Source organism: Ochlerotatus camptorhynchus, unplaced genomic scaffold (assembly GCF_037179485.1).
Source record: "Ochlerotatus camptorhynchus isolate MF236.1 unplaced genomic scaffold, CSIRO-AGI_Acam_v1.1 ptg000330l, whole genome shotgun sequence".
Lineage (NCBI taxonomy): Eukaryota > Metazoa > Arthropoda > Insecta > Diptera > Culicidae > Ochlerotatus > Ochlerotatus camptorhynchus.
In genome coordinates this window covers 2017173-2031900 of record NW_027040818.1, presented here as the reverse complement: position 1 = coordinate 2031900, position 14728 = coordinate 2017173, and the positions used below count along the sequence as shown (strand labels likewise).

General features: G+C 38.3%; 1 protein-coding gene across 2 annotated transcripts in view; it reads left to right on the top strand.

The window, feature by feature from the left end:
* The window catches only part of LOC135708350 (retinoblastoma-like protein 1), a 45886-nt gene that overhangs the window by 16776 nt on the left and 14382 nt on the right, over positions 1–14728 (top strand). For both annotated transcript variants that reach the window (XM_065230404.1, XM_065230405.1), the window contains exons 2-6: positions 8266–8405; positions 8484–9813; positions 9876–10059; positions 10127–10333; positions 10634–10770. In XM_065230404.1, coding sequence (XP_065086476.1) covers positions 8266–8405; positions 8484–9813; positions 9876–10059; positions 10127–10333; positions 10634–10770 — 1998 coding nt within the window. The remainder of the gene's footprint in view (positions 1–8265; positions 8406–8483; positions 9814–9875; positions 10060–10126; positions 10334–10633; positions 10771–14728) is intronic.

Below are 14728 nucleotides of genomic sequence, written 5' to 3'. Positions count from 1 at the left end.
GGTCAAAGCAATACTTCCATAATGCCAATGTCCGTGGTCTTATTCCAGTCTGTCCCCTCGTCCACCCACTGGTATTTCTTGGCTTTATATTAAATAATTTAGCTGATTGATTTAATGTGATTAGAGTCAATCTAATAATCATAACTTATCTCCAACAAAAACGTATGGGGGGTTAATGTTAATATGTAATATATTATATGCTGGTTCACTATTAGATAATAAATAATATATTATATGCTGGTTCACTAGCTCAACCAACTCAACTAACTAGCACGACTTTCAGAGGCTCCTAAAATTTCATGCTGGTAGATGCTGACGCCCTGTTTACATTATGCTGACTATTTATAAGTACAGCTTTAGTTCACTTGCATCAGCACACCAGCACAGATGTAAACACCCAAATAGCTGGGTGAACAGAACTATTCACCATTCATGTAGGGTAGAATAGCCCGAAATGCACCCCGGGCCAAACGCGCGATTTGATTTTTCATAGCTATTCCACTCTTAAATTTGCCGAAATGCTAGTTCAAGTACTAAACTAGCACTGTGACTTGTCAAATTTATGAATTAAAAACAAAAATGCTATGAAAAATCGCATCGAGCGATTTGCGCTAGGTGCATTTTGGGCTGTTTTCCCCTAAATAAAAACAATGCGCTCAAGAAGGATCGCATTCTACCTTTTACTAGCTCCGTATCAGCCATGGTAGCTGTTTTGTTGTTGTTGGATATAAGTTATCAGTATTAGATATACTCAAATCGTGTGAAAACAATCAGCTCAATTAGTTAACATAAAGCCAAAAAATACCAGTGGGTGGACGGCAACAGAAACACGCTCTTGCGAAGTGGGTGATTTGCGTATTTTTAATAATCCTGGTAGATGATCCTTTGAGCTCATAAGATTCATAAAATTGCGTAATGCTTTTTAGCCAAAAGAAATCGAAATGATTTAATAGATTTACCTTATGAAAATAATGTTGACAAAAAAGATAAAAGGACACAGACCAGAATCGAACCATGGACATTGGCATTATGAGACCAATGCTTTGACCACTCGTCTATTAGCTCTAGTCGCGTTAAAGATCTACCTTGTGTAAGAAAATAATCTTTCATTTGTCTTCCCAAATTTGTTCGCCCCAAATTCCTGCGAGCAGCAAGCGTGTTTTTCGGAATTGAAAACACTCGGCTGCGGTGTTTGCCAAAGTCAGAAACACTCGGCTTTGGTGCTTGCCGAAGATCCATACACCGGTGCAAACAATTATGCACGGGCACCGGTACCGGTGCCTTGTTCGCTGCGTTTGGTGTTTTCTATCGAGCACTGGTACCAAAGAAGAATACTAAGATGAAACTGTCAGAAGAAAAACTTTCTATTTTAGTGTCCTCTTTCACGGTCCCTTTCATCCAATGAATACTCTGCTGCCCCCTCGGTAGAGATGAAATTTTGCGCACTTTTCTATCAAAACAATCACACCAAAATCAGATATGTCCCATTTTTTAATTACTCGATTAACATCTAATCGATTTTTTTTGTTCGCTGTGCTGTCATTTTTCCACAAAAGAGAGTGCAGCACATGTTTGAAACGATCGGTGATGATCCTCTGGAGAAGTTTATGCTTATATCGGCATGATATAACCGATTACAAATATTTTACTTTTCGGTTCGTTAATCGATTAATCGATTATTCGAAAGAAAATCGGCCATCACTAGATGAATGTGAAACGTCATTTCAAATATAAGGACCGTACATAAATAATGATACAATTTGAAAGGGACCGGGGCTAATCACAAATTACGTACCCACGGTAACTGAAATAAACACGAGTGTTCACCGGTTGCTGGTACGGAGCGTACAACTCAATACACTTGGTGGTGTGTAAAAAAGGCAGCACGCAGTGTAGTGTTGCGTTTAGACATGCCTGCCTGGAAGTTTCAAGAGCGTTAAAGTGACTATTAAAAAAAAAAAAAAAAAAAAAAAATTTTCGTTTTTTCATTCACACTTTGAACTTTAAAGATTCACAGTTGATTAATCTTCAGTAAGAAACAAACTTAATAAATAAATAATTCTTTTTTTTTTTTGTTTCTGAAGACCACTGTCCTTCTAAGAAGTTTCCGAAGATTTCGAGAATTTATGGAATTTTTGTGCTCTCGCAATACTCATGGAATTAGAACGAAATAATTAATATAGTTCTATGATTATCACTGAAGTTCTCCAGATTTTCATAAAACTTCCCTTGAATTATCGACACTAATTTAAAACTTCTTCAATTGTCTAGATTTTCCTGGTGCCTAAACGATTACTGAATTTCTTTAAAGTATTTTTTAAGAACCCGCAACTTTACTGAAATCAATTAATTTGCCTTGAAGTTTCAAAAATGTTCCTTAAGTATTATAACCATTATTAACACTCGCTTTTCCCTGAACTACTTATCTATGCTTTCCTGAAGTTTTCTAAATTTGTTTAATAATCCAGCAAATTTTCTGATATATATTCATAATTCCCTGACGCTTCTGACATTTTACGATCAATCATAGAATTCTTGGAATACCCTATAATTCCACGGAACTACTTGTAAGTCATTGCAAATTTGCTTAAGTTAATGGGATTATTCTGAAGTTATCTGATCGTCCTTGAAGTAATCGGAACTTCGCTGAATATCATTAAACTATCTAAATATATATATATATTTAGTTCTCTGGAATTTCTTAAAGATACCGCTGCTTGCTAAAAGTTCTTCGTTGATGTTCTCTAATCAATTTAGCTAAATTTTCGCATTTTTTAAGTTCTTGCAATCTCCATGATATAACACCCTTAAAATACTCTCACGTTTTCCGGATGTTCATAAAATTTCCAGGAGTTCTCTGGGAGTTTTGCTGAAGTTTTCGGAAATTCACTGAGTTTCTCGAAACTTCTTTAAGGTTTCCAATATTTCATTGAAATTATTTGTACTGCCATTTGATTATCTGACCTGTCTCTATGTTCGCGAAGCTTCCATAAAACTCTTTGTTCTATTGAAGATATCGGTTCTGCTAGGAAATAAATAGAATTCCCGTAAACACCTTTAAACTTCCCTGAAATTCATTGGACTTCTTTGAAGTTTCTGAAATATTTCTGAAGTTTCATAAATTCTCTGAAGGTCTCTGTACTTCCCTGAAATTTGCGGAACATCTTAAGAATTCTCGATTTGTTTTTCAGCACATCCTGGAACTATCTTGAATTTATCTAAATTTACGATATAGATTTTTAATCTATATAACTTTTCTGAAGTGCTTAGAAATTCTTAAAAATTTGCACAATACCTCGCAAGTTTTCTAAATTTCTCAAGTTCGCTTGACACCTATGAAGTTCTCTGAAATTCTAGCAGGGTGTCTACTACCTGGAAAAATCTGGAAAACCGGGAATTTACAGGGAATTTTATTTTTTCTGGAAAAACCTGGAATATTCAGGGAATTTTGGTTCCACTCAGGGAATTTCCCAATTATCACTTCATTCGTAATTCAATAGAAGTTTTTCGTTCAGTTTCTCGAAACGTTTCTTAAGGACACTGGATTTGACAAGCATCTGACATCTAAGACAACGTGTGCGAACAAGACAAGTTCATTCAGAGAGTCTTGTTACGCTCGCTCTTCGCTGATTTGTATGTGGAGGATCAAAATTGTCGTAAAAAGGAAACAGTCGAAAAAGAGAGACTGACAAAAGGAAGCATACGAAGCATGTATTGTATAAGAATAAGCCTGCCAGACAGCAGGTCTGAGAACCTACATAGATTTTTTTTTTTTGAGCTTCAGAGAGGGTCGGAGATCTACTGTAAATTTGTTGAGCTTCAGGGTAGTTCGTAGATATTGAGAACAGAACTACAAACAAATTAAAAGTAATTAACAGAAATTCATAAAAACAACATCACAAGAAAGGTCGTAGATCTTCAGATAAATGTTCAAAGAAATTTTCAAAACTTCAAGCAAGCAAAAATAATTTCAAATCAATTTGTAAAACTATAAGCGAAATTTTGAAAATCTTCAGGGAAATTTGCATAACTACAGGCAAGTCCAAGAATCTACAGTGAAATATAAAATATTTCACAGAAGTTTGGAGATCCTCGAAACATTATTCAACATCAGAAAAGTTCGTAGATCTTCAGAACAAAGTTACAAAACTTTGAAAAAAATTACAGGATTTCTGAAAAAAATCACAAGAATCTCAGAAATGTTAATGGCTCTTCAGTAAAAATTGCAGAACTTCAGGGAAGTTCGGCGGTAAAAAAAAATATTTACACGATTTCAGGAAAATTTTTAGATCTTGAGAGAGACATTTAAAACTTCAAAGAAGCTCAAATATTTTCAGATAAATTTTGACAACTTGAGGTAATCTTCAACGAAATTTTCAAATCTTCAGGGTAACCCGAGAGGAATTTACAAAACAACAGAGTAGTTTTCAGATCTACTGAGAAATTTATTGAGCCTCAAGTTTTTATTTGTAGATCTTGGGAATAGAGCTACGGAGCTTAAGACAATTTTAAAGAACTTTAAAGATATTAGCAGGAATTTGACAGAAAGTTTCACATTTTCACACAAATGTGAGATCTTTAGAAAAATTCGTTAAATGTCAGGAAAGCACCTCAATTCCAAAAACAAATCGCAGCGAAGTACAAAAGTACAATATTTTGCAGAACTCCATGGAAGTCGGAAATAGATACACACCAAAAAATTCTGAATTTTACTGGCGATGTAAGCATCCATGCATGCAAACATTCATACATGTAAACTTCCTTTTCACGTAAACTAGCAACTTGCAAGAAATGTTGCAAACAAAAGTGGACAGTTGCATGCAATATATGTGGGATATTACATGACATGTCTCATAAATTTACACGATCTATAATCTAAACTTGTATGATATATGACGCTCCATTTATGTGCATCATAGTAACGGAAATTTACACTACTTTTTTTTTAGCTGTGTAGATCTAAAGAACTTCAGAGAAGTCCGTAGACCTTAAAAGAAGTTTGTAGACCTTAAGAGAAGTCTGTAGAACGTCAGAAAGTTCGTACGTTTTTAGAAAAATTTCCAAAACTTCAGCAAAACTCACAGATCTTCGGGAAAGTTCGCCGATCTTTAGATCAAGAATCCACAAAGAAATTTAAAAACCTTTAGAAAAGTTCGGAGATTTACTGTGAAATTTATTGAACTTCAGGGCAGTTCGTAGATCTTTAGAGCAGAAATACAGTACTTCAGAAAACTTTACAGAATTTGAAATAAATTTTAGGATCTTCAGAAAAGTTCAGAGGATAGATCGTAAATCAACTGAAAAATTAGCAGATGTTTAAATAAATTTTCAGAATTTTACTGCGGTTCTTGGATTTTGAAAGACATTTACAGAACTTCAGGTAAGTTCGCTGATCTTGAGAGATATTGGCACAGCTTCAGAAAAATTAGAAAAACTTCAGAATACTTCCTAAAACTTCAAAAATTTCTTTTACTTCTTTAGAAAATTGTATAGATGTTCAGAGATATTTGCAGATTGATTGATAGATGTTCAGAGATATTTGCAAGAAGTTTGTAGATTATTAGAAATTTTGTGAACATCTGAGATAATTGTTGATCTTCAAGGATCTTAAATCTTCAGGGATTCAGGAATTTTGTAGATTTTTAGGAAAATTTGCAGAAATTCTGAAGAACACACAGAACTTCAAAGAAATCTGTAGAACTACCGAGAAATAAGCAGATTGTAAGGAAAGATTGTTGATCATTAAAGAAATTTTACCGGAGAACAGAAACAAAACTTCAGGGACGTCAGAAGGTTTGAAGACCTTGCAGAATTGAGTTGTTAACAGAAATTTTCAGAACTCAAGGAATCTTGTATATCTAGTGAGAACTTTTCCCACTAGCTTGTCTAAAGTTGGTATCGACATCCTGGCGAAGTTTTGAAATCCATTTTCATCTTCATATCGCAACTCTTGATGGAGAAGATGAGCCAGATCCTTGCCGGTGTTCCTCCTGAGCAACCATTTCCTACTCCACAAAGTTCACCTTCTCTTCCTCATTTTATTTAAAATAATAAAAGCAAATACGTCTGCCAAAACTAGAGCAATTTTCCGGTAATTCACGATGGAAGTATTTACTTTTGATTCCTGATACAGTTTTGGTTTTGAAATCTAAGGCCGTTCGCAATGCTGTTGTATTTTATAAGGACTGTTTCAATTTGAAACTAGAACAGAAACGCACCTCTCGCAATGCTGAGTTGCAGTTTCATTATTCGAGCACTATTTTGCACCAGATTTGCAACTGCTCGACTATTCTGTTTTATTTCTGAGCGAGTTTGAAACACGAATGGAACTCTGTTTCAAATTTCTGTATGTATTTAAAGATGTTTCGAAGAGCTTCACAAAAAAAAAAAACACTATCTGAACTTCAGTAAAGTTTATGGAACTTGATGATTACAAACATCTTTTAGAACTGTGCGTTGCGCTGATCGTGTTGCAGTTTTATTTTTGACAGTTTCAAATTATAGAATTGTCAAGTCGTTTAAAACAATTTTGAAACTCAGCATTGCGAACGGCCTAAATTGGCAGTTCTTTCGACATGTGCAAGCAGTGTGAACACTAGCAAACAGGGGGCTTCGACAAAGTGTGTCGAAAGTAAATTCGAGCAGATTTTTCATTATAGCGGCGTTCAAAGTCAGACCAAGAAATCAGATAGTCTAAACGGACCTTAAGAGATTTTAGACATGTGAAACCATGATTTATTCTGTCTTGACTTTAGTGACTTGGTCTTAAAAAAAGAGACTTTTTAGTTACTGACGTGAAAAAAAGTGACCAAGTCACTGCAACTTGTCACTCCCAACACAGTTTACCCATTTTTGGGTAGGTTCAGTTTTGACCGATCTGGGTGGATTCTACCCAAATTTGGGTAGTTTTGAAATAGCGTGTATACTTTTAAATAGTTTTTTTTTTAAAGAATGGAATTGTTATTTGGCAAATTCATTGCAGGTAGGGGTAAGAAGGGCATAGTGAACAGGTGGGGCATAGTGAGCATCCCGTGCATCAGCTTGGACTTCCGGCCGTTCGGAACAAATTGGCTGGTGGTAGGATCAATATCATAATGATATTGAACCTACTACCAGTTGATTTGTTTCATGCAGAGCCAAACTGCGGGATGCTCACTATGCCCCTATGCGTTGGAAAGTGTATGTTGGTTGATAAGAACGAAAACGTTCTGTACAGGCTTGAGGTCCCGAAGAAACGTGCTCAACTTTTTGGCTCAGCTCTGGTACTCTCTTCGGTCCCAAGCTAATCGATTCACCCCTCGAAACATAGGAAAATCCACTAACCCCTCATTTTATCTGTCAAACTTTCATAGAGAATCAAAACAAACATTGTGTAGTACTAGAATTTCGACTAGAATGGGCTTGGGACCAATAGGCTAGTCAAGTAGTGAGCCAATTTAAAATCGTTAGTTTCGTATTGATTATTGGTTATACCGTGGCTGAGGTTGTCGTATCATAGAGATCCAGACCCCACGTGATCACCACTAGTTTATAAAACAATTTTGGTTTCTAGCTGTAAATAATTCTAAAAACAACCTGTTGAAGGGCATTGTCGTTAAAAGAGTATTAGGTTGTTATCGACCGATAACTTGAATAAAATGGAGACATTTTTGAAACATTGATAAAATGCAAATTCAGTTTCCAACGGTTTCATTGTTAAACAATGATCGTTTCAGTGATCATGTGTGCGATGCACGTGACTATCGATCATCATTTCTAGGAATAGGAATCTTCTGTCGCCTTACTTAGTGGTGCACATGCACCTCCTCATACAAAGATGATTTTGCACCGGCCCGGCCCTTGTTATGGTATACTTCCAAGCAATCTCCCACCGAACAGATGTCTGCAATCTGATCCTTTTTGTGTGTAGGGCTCATTCTACACAACACAATACATAACACACTTTTACGATCCCCTTACCTGCCACCGACAGCAGTAAACTGTGTCTATATGCTACTGCTATTTACACTTTTTTTTTTTTCACCGCCATAATCCACGATTCCGTTTTGTCTTCCTCTTTCTAAACGAACTTTTGGCGCGGGGTTCCCTACTCGATGATTTTTTTATTCATGGAATTCAACGGACAGCTGATCGCCGCATGATTTCCCTTTTCCCTTTAAACCTAGATTCGCTTCCTCTTGATGCCTTCGACTGGAATCCCTTTAAATTGCTAGGTACGAGGGTTTGAAAACTTGTTAAGAGATTTTTTCCTTCTTTCAATTACAGGGTGATCCACTGCACTGGCAGTGCTGTGCACTGTACATCACCTGCCGAACGACGGTTACGCCCACCGTAGGGAACACCAATTCCGTACTACAAGGCAACTGCGTCTCGATGACGCGACTGCTAAGGCTGAGTAAGATCAAGTGAGTATTGCTACCCCCCACCCCCCTGATCTAATCCTACTAGCTATGATATCTATCTTCATCCTTGTTTGCTTGCAGTCTTAATGAATTCTTTAAAAAAATCAACAACTGGGTGGGGATGACCTCGCAACCGGACGAGTGCCGCAATGCCATCAGCAATCTGCAGCACAATTTCATCGTTTCGATGTCGATCTATCAGAAGTATCGCGAGGTGTTCTCCACCATTTTCCTGGCTCCCAGCGAAGACGAGCAGAAGCGCGGCAAGAAGTCCAAACCTCAACCGTGCAGTCCGAATCGGTTGTTCAAGTTCTGCTGGAAGCTGTTCATCTGTGCCAAGGCGGAGTATCCGGAACAGAACGGAGACTTGGTTACTTCGTATAACATGCTGCTGTGCTGTTTGGATCTGGTATATGCCAACGCAATCACCGACGGCCGTACAGATCTGGTCAATCCGAGCTTCCCTGGTTTGCCGGAGAATTTTCTCACAGGAGGCGAGATCCCACCAGAACCGGTGTGCATTATCGAGGAGCTCAAGGAAGAGAATTCCAGTTCTGTAATAATGACAACGAGGAGTACAAGCTGGCAGAATGCAATCAACGGATTTTTCCGGACAGGCGTCCTCCGGGGAAATGCCGAAACTTTCATGGAGCTCATCACGGTGCCGAACTTTGAGGATAATCTCAAGGCACTGGACAGCCTGTACAATACGTTCATATTGAGCTGTGGAGAATTTGACGAGGGAATTGCTCTTGAGCAAAAGACTCCGGATGGTGGATTCTCCGCTTCCATCAAATCAGAACTGTCCATGTCCGCATCCGGAACACCAGAACGAATTCAACTCTGCCAGCAAACTCCGCTGAACGGTCGTAGCCGAAATGCCGCTAACGACGGCAGTAAATTCACTCCCATATCTACCGCAAATGCCTCGGTAACCATGCTTCGCCTGAGGCTGAGCGGCTACACCGGTGAACCGCAGGGTTCTCTCAAGGAGCTGTTCAAGACGTGCGCCGTGGATCCGAGCAACATCGTGAGAGTGCGCCTAGGTGCAATGAGAGATAAATTCTCCAGCTATATGCGGGAACAAAAGTGGAGCAATAGGGCCATAGCTGTCCGATTCGACATGACTGAAGCGCTGTACTATCGGCTGCTGGAGAACATTATCCGAGCGGAGCAGCGACGGCGCCAAATCAATCTCGTGCGGGAACTGTGCTGCGAGGACATGTTCAATCAAACGCTGCTGGTGTGCAGTGCGGAAATTGTCAACTATGCCCACAATTTGCAGCAGAATTTTCCCTGCATTCTGAACGTGTTCGAAATGGCACCGTTCATTTTCTATCGGATCATCGAGGTGGTGGTCTTGCACCACAACGACCTCCTATCCGGAGAGATTATCAAGCACCTTACGATTGTAAGTGTATACTCTGTTCTGTGTGTGTGGATCAAATATAATCGAAAACCTTTTCGTTTCAGATCGAAAACCAGTGCATCGAATCGCTAGCCTGGGCAAGTTCGTCGCCTTTATGGCGCGCGATGGAAAACATCAACTACAAAGTGCCTACCGCACAGGAGGTGGAATCGTCCACCGATCTGTCGGGCATAACTCCGCACAAACCCGGCGAAAGTGTCACCAAGATCAACGGGCAGCTAATGCTAGGTAAGTTGTGGTGTCAATTTAGTTAGTACAATGATGGACCTCATGAACCCAATCCTGATACCGCTAGAATCCACACCGTCGACGTCGATGGCGACGCCCTCTGGAAGCAGTGGTCCGGGTAATGGGCGAAAAATTCCCAATCCGGATTCCGCCAAAAAGCGCCTGTTCAGGATGGACGACGACGAACCGGCTAAACCGGATACATCCGAAGGCAAGGACGCAACAGCAACAGAAGCAGCTGAAGGCCCGAAGGAAAAGAAGGAGCCACCAAAAGGTTCGTTTTGTGGAACTCAAGTTGCTCTCTCACTCTGCATCATCCTGTTCATTGGCTGCTAGATGAACTTCATTACTTAATACCTGATCATGCTTCGATTGCTTTTAACCAAACCGTATCGGCAGAGCGTCTGCCGATGGCTGCTTGTCATGCTACTGCTACTAATACTGATTATCTAACCCTCAATGTAGGTTATGTTGATAAAATCTAATTAGGTACATGGGTAGTTGCGCAATTCATTCCCAACAGCAAAATAATGACTTCGCATCGATTATAATTGGTATCCCTTGATTGTTGCAGATCTGGTCGCACCCCGCGTAAACCAACCGTTCCCCACGACGCTTGGATTTTTTTCTCCGCTGAAGCTTCCCGTTCCGAACGGATCACTGTCGAAGCGAAGGCCCGGAGCTGCTTCATTGAATCTTTTCTTCCGGAAGGTAGGTGTTTGGAATTGCATTTATCTACTTTGTCCTTGGTTTCTACGGTTTCTACGGAGGGTGTAGAACAAGTTTTGCAATATAGCATCGAAAACTACACACATTGACCATTCAGTTACAGGATATCTTCATGAAGGTTCTATAAGAACTTAATTGGGGTGATTTACTAATAGTTGCACAACTGCAGCATGGGATTCATGTTATTTAGCGAATTTAAGGACAAGATTGATAGAATCCACAAATGGCCGTTGTCATGGCTAATTTGCCTTGTAAAATCAGCCATGACAACCGCCATTTGTTGCTTAAAGTGACCTAGTGAGTAAATCAAAATTTGCATGATCAAAGTCTGTAGTTTCCTCACATATTGTTATTATTATTCGATTTTATTCATCTGGCTATTGTCTACATGAAAACAAGCTTAAAACTAAACAATTCTAGTGTTTCTTATCCGTGCCAAAAAGTGTGAAGATGATTCCCCAAATTGGAATAATTCCTTTTAGTCGTAAACGACGTACGCATCATAGAAGTTAGTGGTTCGTTGTAACCGAACGCCGTCTGATAATACTGTGGTTGGAGAAGGGTACCACATTGTAAGGTTCTCGGTGGCACTCGGATATCCAACAGTGAGAGAAGCTTCGAGTTGTCGACCTCGCCATTCAATAGCTTGGCATCCAAAACTGACTGTTGATTTTTCCGTCGATGTTTCAGAGTGTCCAAGCTCAGTAGATTGCAGCGATCAGAATACGGTGGGAGATTTTGCGGAACGCGCCAGTTCGATCCTCAAGGTGCAAGTCAACTAATGAGGAAACCAGACCAAGGAGGCATTTTCCAGGATTGGTCGAACAAGTGAGCAATAGAGAGCATTCAGGCGGAGTGGGTCAATAAAGTCCCTCGATATTTTCGACACAAAACCTAACTGACGGTTAGCCTTTGTTATCAGAGCAGAGCGGTGAAGGTTAAACGTTAACTTATGGTCCAGTAGAACACCTACACACTTAGAAAAAATCACCGACTTCGGTAATTTTTTTACCGAATTGTCAACAGCTGAACGGTCGGTAATGTTTTCGGTAATCGAGAAACTTACCGAAAAATCTGTAAACTGGGTCAACAAAATTAGCTGTCAAATTTACCGAACGATCGGTAACGTTTACCGATGTGCATTGCTTGATTTGTAGTCGACTTTACCGGAGAACTGTAATTGTAAGGACGATATACAAATCGAAAATTACCGAGAGATCTGTAATTTTTTAAAAAGGTCACCGACTCAACTGTAATTTGCTTTAATATTGTTTCAAGGTGGCGGTCACTGCAACCCATGCAAAAATTTGGCTGCAGTCGTGATCAATAAGTTAGTGTTGCAAATTGCACAACCAATGAACAAAACCGTTGGCGACAATCTGAAAACTTAAGTTTTTGTCGGAAAGATTCGGCGCTACACTTAAAACAAGGAAGCATTGGAAGAAGATTCCAAATGCTGTTCGTTCAGATCGTGGCCAACGGGAATGGAACTTGGACCGACAGAAAAAAACAAGCAACAACATCGGCCATATGTAATCGGTATTTATATAGATAACGAAAATTAATTATTTACGGACAATATCTACGATTCGCTCATCTTGGTGTTGCATAACAGCCTCGATAATTTCACCTTATTTATTTTTCACAAGCACGAACGCTTTTAATGTCGATCGAAAATAATAATATGGTGGATTTGACGTTTACCTAGACCGTTACCGAACTCAGTAATGGAACGCTTTGTTTACCGAAACTTCAGTAAAATATTTCACCGAAGTCAGTAATGAAGCTGATTAACAGACCTGCCGGTAAAAATGTTTACCGTTTTCGGTAAATTAAAATGAAATTACCGAAATTCTGTCATTTCATTTACAGTTTTCAGCAATAAAGCGAGAAAATACCGAAACATCTGTAGTTTCTAGCATTACCGATCTAAGACGGTATTTTTTTTTACCGAACTCAGGGTCTCTGTTTGAGTGTGTAGATCGCTGAACTGGTCGGTTCTTTGAAGAACAGATGTCACTGAAACGTCACTACGTTAAGCTCAATTATCAGTTCAAGCGAGTCAGCCGTCAATGTTACTTGCATTATCTGCAAAGGATTCAAAGGAAATTCAAGTCGCACCCGAAGTCTTTCTGGAAGTACGTGAAGGAGCCGCGCAGAGAGTCCGGTCTACCATCATCCATGATATTGAACGACGAAGTCGCTTCCACTCCACAGGAAGTCTGCCGCTTGTTCTCCAACAAGTTTGCAAGTGTCTTCTCTGACGAGAGCTTAACCAACGAATACGTGACTCTAGCAGCAAGCAACGTTCCACTTTCCGGTCAAGCTCTGGGTGGAATTTTTGTCAACGCTGAAGTGATAACGACTGCCGCACTAAAACTAAAGCCTTCTATCAACCCTGGACCCGGATGCACAGTGGTTCCTGGCTGGCCAAAACCTCAAACATTAAAGTTGATATTTTTTTAATTCAATATTTTTTTATCATTTTAACATGTTAAGAGTATCTTAAATTGAATGATTTGTGCAGTTATGTTGAAAACATATTTTTTTTATGGTTGTTATAGTGTAGCGATATCACAAATTTTTGAAAAAAATCGTAATGTTTCTTGTTACTGTTTTGCTCAAATATAGCAAAAAATAATGTGTTTATCAACTTGGTTGCTTCAGAAGAAATGTTCTTCGGCTTATTTCACATCAAATGGATGGTAAAAAAGAGTGTCTGCGCTGTTTTAAGGGACAGTTTCTAATAAAAAATTTGCAAAAATATACTTTTTTCACATTTAGACTAAGCAAAACATATGACGGACACATCCGCCCACTATCTTTTAGTAATCAAAAGATAGCTAGAAAAATTAGCTTTCAGATAGGCTTTTATGTGTTTTACGATTTTTTGCGAAAAGTGTTGCAATTAGGAATAACAAGTTAAGTGTTCTTTGGAAAATATCCGTTTCTAAGTTATATAATCTGCGGTGTATACTGTAGTAAGCTTCACAATGCCTTTTTCTAAGCCCGCCAACACGCACACACATACACACACGCACCATATATCTATCTCTTATGGTTCATGAGTTATATTTTTTTTTAACAAGTTGGTTAGGGTGGCCCCTAGACAATCGGCATTCTTTAAATATATTTTTATACGTTCATTTCTCGTGAAATTTTTATGCTAGACACTTCAAGAACTTTTTATGACTCATATTTTTCTTAAGTTGATATCTGGTTTATTTGAAAAGTTATGACTAGTTTTTGCTGAAAAATATTACTTCTTTAAATTAAATTAAATGCTTTAAACAGAAAAAGCTCTTGCTGTTTATTTTTACCAAAAATGAAGAAAAAACGATGTTTCCAATAAAGAGATGAACTAGCCATATAGCTAAAAATCTCTATAATAAAGAAAAAAAAAGATGTTCTCAATGAAATTAAATGTTTGAAAATTGGTTTGCTCCATTTTGAGATATTGCCAATTGAAAAGAGCCATTTTTTCGAAGAAAATAGCCTTTAACTTTCTAATCAAAAAAGATAGTAACCTAGTTTTTTGAGCAAAAATATGCGTCATCAAAAGTTCTAAATGTAATCAGAACAATGTTTTTACGAAAAATTAACGCATGAAAATATATTCAAAGAAAACCGATTTTAGTGGCCACCCTAACATGTTTGTTTAAAAAAATCATAACTCATGAACCATAAGAGATAAAAACAATGTGTCTTCAACAAAGTTGCTTTGAATTAATTGTTCTACAACTGTTTAGAACACTGCTTTGGTCTATCTCAAATAATAAAAAAAAAACTTTGTATACTTAATTCACCAATTTTATGGACCACCCTAATTTTACGAACATAAAAAGATTGAACAAAAATATGAAGCAACTTTCCTTAAGAAACCATATTCCTAAAACTGACGCAAACCCTGGGCGCAAACATTTTTGTCTTCCTAAATACG